This window comes from Entelurus aequoreus, linkage group LG11, assembly GCF_033978785.1.
Source record: "Entelurus aequoreus isolate RoL-2023_Sb linkage group LG11, RoL_Eaeq_v1.1, whole genome shotgun sequence".
In the NCBI taxonomy this organism is placed as follows: domain Eukaryota; kingdom Metazoa; phylum Chordata; class Actinopteri; order Syngnathiformes; family Syngnathidae; genus Entelurus; species Entelurus aequoreus.
The window spans coordinates 34,459,945-34,465,944 of record NC_084741.1 but is presented as its reverse complement, the minus strand read 5'-3'; the positions used below and the strand labels follow the sequence as shown (position 1 = coordinate 34,465,944).

The following is a 6,000-nucleotide window of genomic DNA, read 5'->3' as shown; positions in this document are numbered from 1 at the left end:
AAGCAGGGAAGAATGCTGGTATGAGCTTTTAAACACATTAACTTAAAGGCCTACTGAAATGAAATTTTTTTATTTAAACGGGGATAGCAGATCTATTCTATGTGTCATACTTGATCATTTCGCGATATTGCCATATTTTTGCTGAAAGGATTTAGTATAGAACAACGACGATAAAGATTGCAACTTTTGGTATCTGATAAAAAAAAAGGCTTGCCCCTACCGGAAGTAGCGTGACGTAGTCAGTTGAACATATACGCAAAGTTCCCTATTGTTTACAATGATGGCCGCATGAAGTGAGAGAGATTCGGACCGAGAAAGCGACAATTTCCCCATTAATTTGAGCGAGGATGAAAGATTTGTGGATGAGTAAAGTGCAAGTGAAGGACTAGTGGGGAGTTGAAGCTATTCAGATAGGGAAGATGCTGTGAGAGCCGGGGGTGACCTGATATTCAGCTGGGAATGACTACAACAGTAAATAAACACAAGACATATATATACTCTATTAGCCACAACACAACCAGGCTTATATTTAATATGCCACAAATTAATCCTGCATAAAAACACCTGCGTGTTTGTTACGCTAGCTCCTAGCTCCTCTGCTAGCTCCTAGCTCCATAGAACACGCCAATACAATTCAAACACCTGATCAACACACACAATCACTCAGCCCAAAAGACCGTTCACCTAACCCAAGGTTCATAAAGCTTATATATTTTAAAAAAGTTACGTACATACGCAAAAAAAGTTGCGCACATACGGTCAAGCGATCAAATGTTTAGAAGCCAAAGCTGCATACTCACAGTAGCACGTCTGCGTCTTTGTCATCCAAATCAAAGTCAATCAATCAATCAATCAATCAATGTTTATTTATATAGCCCTAAATCACAAGTGTCTCAAAGGGCTGTACAAGCCACAACGACATCCTCGGTACAGAGCCCACATACGGGCAAGGAAAAACTCACCCCAGTGGGACGTCGGTGAATGACTATGAGAAACCTTGGAGAGGACCGCATATGTGGGTAACCCCCCCTCTCTAGGGGAGACCGAAAGCAACGGATGTCGAGTGGGTCTGACATAACATTGTGAAAGTCCAGTCCACAGTGGATCCAACACATCAGCGGGAGTCCAGTCCACAGCGGGGCCAACAGGAAACCATCCCGAGCGGAGACGGGTCAGCAGCGCAGAGATGTCCCCAACCGATGCACAGGCTAGTGGTCCACCCGGGGTCCCGGCTCTGGACAGCCAGCACTTCATCCATGGCCACCGGACCTATGCAACTCCCCCTCGCAAGGGACAGGGGAGAAGAGGAGAGAAGAAAAGAAACGGCAGATCAACTGGTCTAAAAAAGGGGGGGTCTATTTAAAGGCTAGATTATACAAATGAGTTTTAAGATGGGACTTAAATGCTTCTACTGAGGTAGCATCTCTAACTGTTACCGGGAGGGCATTCCAGAGTACTGGAGCCCGAATAGAAAACGCTCTATAGCCCGCAGACTTTTTCTTGGCTCTGGGAATCACTAATAAGCCGGAGTTCTTTGAACGCAGATTTCTTGTCGGGACATATGGTACAATACAATCGGCGAGATAGGCTGGAGCTAAACCGTGTAATATTTTATACGTAAGTAGTAAAACCTTAAAGTCGCATCTTAAGTGCACAGGAAGCCAGTGCAAGTGAGCCAGTATAGGCGTAATATGATCAAACTTTCTTGTGTACCAGTAATCCTGGTAAGAGTCTGTGTTGTCCCAGTTCTCTACAGGCGTCTGTGTATCGAAGTCAAAAGTCCTCCTGGTTAGAGTCTCTGTTATCCGAGTTCTTCCATCTTGACTGCATCTTTCGGGAATGTAAACAAAGAAGCGCCGGCTGTGTACTGTTGTTGCTGACTACGTTCGAAAAATACGTCCATTTCGCACCGACAACTTTCTTCTTTGCTTGCTCAGCTTCCTTCTCCATAATGCAATGAACATGATTGCAACAGATTCACGAACACAGATGTCCAGAATACTGTGGAATTATGAAATGAAAACAGAGCTTTTTCGTATTGGCTTCAATGTGGAAGGCATACCCGTGTTCGCCGGGCTACGTCACGCGCATACGTCATCCTCAGAGGCGTTTCGAACCGGAAGTTTAGCGGCAAATTTAAAATGTCACTTTATAAGTTAACCCGGCCGTATTGGCATGTGTTATAATGTTAAGATTTCATCATTGATATATAAACTATCAGACTGCGTGGTCGGTAGTAGTGGGTTTCAGTAGGCCTTTAAAACATTAAACATAACTAATATAATATATTATATATATATATAATATATAATATATATATATATATATATATATTATATATATATATATATATATATATATATATATATATATATATATATATATATATATATATTATATTATATATATATATATAATATAATATAGAATATAATATAGAATAATATAATTAAACATAAAACATAACTAAAAACATTAACTGCTGCCAATCCCATGGTGAATAAGATACTCTTTAGGGTTCATATGTTTTGTAAATCTGACTGTGATGAAGTCAGTGCTTCACCAGACATGAACCTCACCGCACGCCACTGATATATATATATATATATATATATATATATATATATATATATATATATATATATATATATATATATATATATATATATTACCCCAATGCGGCCCCGGAGTCAAAAGGTTTGGGGACCCCTAGCCCAGTCATTATTAATAAACCACGCCCATTCGCCACGCCCACGCTACCTGCAGTTCACCGCTCCCTCGCCCACGGATTCCAGGAAGTGCCCGGCTGTTACCTTATCAACGAGCTCAAGCTAACCAACACGACATGAGGACACCATGCTAAAAAGTCCAATGATTTCACATCGTTAAACAGCATGTATTCATCAAGAATTCCGGTCGTTGTTTTATTCCTGTATTGTGTGTTCCTCGTGGTCTCAGGTGAGTTTGTTTAATTGTTAACCGTTAAAAAGCAGCCAAGTTGCTGCTGGACTGCGGTATCATGGGCGAGGTGCTCATAGATGAATCATTGTGTTTACGTCATTATTTTATTGTTTGCGGCAACCACATCAATGATTTCGTTTTGAGTGTATTTATTTGAAGTCAAGCAGGATCTAGTTGACTAAAGAGTTGTCTTGTTTGTGTCATGGACGAATAAGTGTGTTCGTGTCTAAAACATTAGCAAAGAGATTAGTGCATTTGTAGTTTTCGGCACAGTTGCCTTACACCAGCGTTTCTCAAAGTGTGGGGCGCGCCCCACTGGTGGGGAATAGAGACATGACAGGTGGGGCGCGAGGAACGGGAGGAAATTTCACTTTGATTTTTAAAAATTTTTTATTATTATATTCTTTGATTTTTTTTTTTACTATGCTTTCATTTTCTATACACACTGTAAATCACTTTGTGATTCTGTCTGTGAAATCCGCTATATAGATAAATGTAAATTACTTATTTTTCCTGTAGGCTTTACATTTCTAGGTAGGAGCGAAAGTTTGACAGACAGCAACAGTAACTAATGGGGGCGGGGCTAAGCAGAAGCTTTGTGGATGGCGAGTCACTGTGCGAGGATTTGCTGTTTTGCAAATACATAAAAAATAGAGCCAATGCTGATGAGCTGTTCAAGATTGATGGTAGCGGAGGGGTGTATTTTGTAGCGTCCCGGAAGAGTTAGTGCAGCAAAGGGTTCTGGGCATTTGTTCTGTTGTGTTTATGTTGTGTTACGGTGCGGATATTCTCCCGAATTGTGTTTGTCATTCTTGTTTGGTGTGGATTCACAGTGTGGCGTATATTTCTAACAGTGTTAAAGTTGTTTATACGGCCACCCTCAGTGTAACCTGTATCGCTGTTGATCAAGTATGCGTTGCATTCACGTGTGTGTGCGTACAGAAGCCGCACATATCTTGTGACTGGGCCGGCACGTTGTTAAAATGGATGAAAAGCGGACGTGACGACAGCTCGTAGAGGACGTTAAAGGCAGTGCCTTTAAGGCACGCCCCCAAGACTGTGGTCCGGGTTGACTACGAGATATAATGACTGATGAACACCTTCATTCGATAATGGTTGTATCAGCTCAAAGCCTGAGCCTCGACATTAATGAACTAGCATCCAAGAAAAGATGGCAGGTATCTGGCTTGGGCACATCAGATTAGATCAGTGTGTTGCAAACTGAGCAGTTTAAAGTCCTGAATGGTTGGTTTATTCATTGTTATTTTATTTTCAAATTTATTAGCCTGTGGAAAAAGTTAATGTTGACATTTACCTCAGAAGGCTGCAAATAGAAAAGAGGCATTCCATTTTTATTTAAATTGTATTTGATATGCCATTGATATTTTTTTATTATTATTATTATTATTATTTGAAACTCGATTTTGCATGTCACTATAAAGTTATATAAGCCTTGCTTGTTCAATATTCAATGCAAAACTTGTTTGGGTCCCTATTAAAAGGTTAATTTGTTCAACCTTGGCCCGTGGCTTTGTTCAGTTTTAAATGTTGGCCCACTCTGTATTTGAGTTTGACACCTGCCCCGTGGAGGAGTTCAAGTACCTCGGAGTCTTGTTCACTAGTGAGGGAAGAGTGGATCGTGAGATCGACAGGCGGATCGGTGCGGCGTCTTCAGTAATGCGGACGCTGTATCGATCCGTTGTGGTGAAGAAGGAGCTGAGCCGGAAGGCAAAGCTCTCAATTTACCGGTCGATCTACGTTCCCATCCTCACCTATGGTCATGAGCTTTGGGTTATGACCGAAAGGACAAGATCACGGGTACAAGCGGCCGAAATTAGTTTCCTCCGCCGGGTGGCGGGGCTCTCCCTTAGAGATAGGGTGAGAAGCTCTGCCATCCGGGGGAGCTCAAAGTAAAGCCGCTGCTCCTCCACATCGAGAGGAGCCAGATGAGGTGGTTCGGGCATCTGGTCAGGATGCCACCCGAACGCGTCCCTAGGGAGGTGTTTAGGGCACGTCCGACCGGTAGGAGGCCACGGGGAAGACCCAGGACACGTTGGGAAGACTATGTCTCCCGGCTGGCCTGGGAACGCCTCGGGATCCCCCGGGAGGAGCTGGACGAAGTGGCTGGGGAGAGGGAAGTCTGGGCTTCCCTGCTTAAGCTGCTGCCCCCGCGACCCGACCTCGGATAAGCGAAAGAAGATGGATGGATGGATGGACCTCTGCCTTACACTATTTGAAGTGTCAACCTTGATGTTTTTTATTTCAACAATGATTAAATATGTGAACTGAGTTGGAAGATAGAAGGTTTTTGACAGAAATGCATATGTAAAATGAATAGGTACAGTATTTAGTGTTTGTTTTCCCACACTAAAACGTCATCCCTTAAGAGCTTAACATTGTAACAAGTATACATACGAAAGAGCTTAATATTGTAACAAGTATACATATGAAATGTGAAAGTGAACACTGTACAGAAGCCTGAGTTACAGTATATGAGGTCCGCAGTCGTCTCTCAGTTAATGCTGTTAATTGACCTGGACTTGGTAAATTATTTTCCAGGAAGTAGGAATTCCATCCCATCCATCCATTTTCTACCGCTTGTTTTTTACGGGGTTGCGGGGGATGCTGGCGCCTATCTTAGCTGCACACGAGCAGTCGCCACCTCATCGCAGGGCCAACACGGACAACATTCACGCTCACATTCACACATTAGGAATTGTTAATTATAAATACAATGTTTACATAACTAGAGCGAAAACTGTTTACAACCATCTACATTTATTTTAACATCATGAGAGCCCACTAGACCAGTGGTTCTTAACCTTGTTGGAGGTACAGAACCCCACCAGTTTCATATGCGCATTCACCGAACCCTTCTTTAGTGAAAAATACAATGTTTGTTTTTTTCAAATTCAAGGCAAAGTTATGTTTTTTTTACTGGTGCACAAAATGAACCGTGCATGAACATCACCTTGTTCAAAGAACAAAACCAACACAGTGCATGAACTCACAACAAATTACACACCTGCAAATCAGTGT

At 42.1% G+C, this 6,000-nt stretch overlaps 1 protein-coding gene across 1 annotated transcript in view; it reads left to right on the top strand.

Annotated features, from left to right (window-relative positions):
• The first annotated feature begins 2,761 nt into the window (after positions 1–2,761).
• The window catches only part of LOC133660033 (CUB domain-containing protein 1-like), a 34,067-nt gene continuing 30,828 nt past the window's right edge, over positions 2,762–6,000 (top strand). The window contains 1 exon segment of the mRNA XM_062063065.1: positions 2,762–2,958. Within this exon segment, the coding sequence (XP_061919049.1) occupies positions 2,895–2,958 (64 nt within the window). The 5' untranslated portion in view covers positions 2,762–2,894.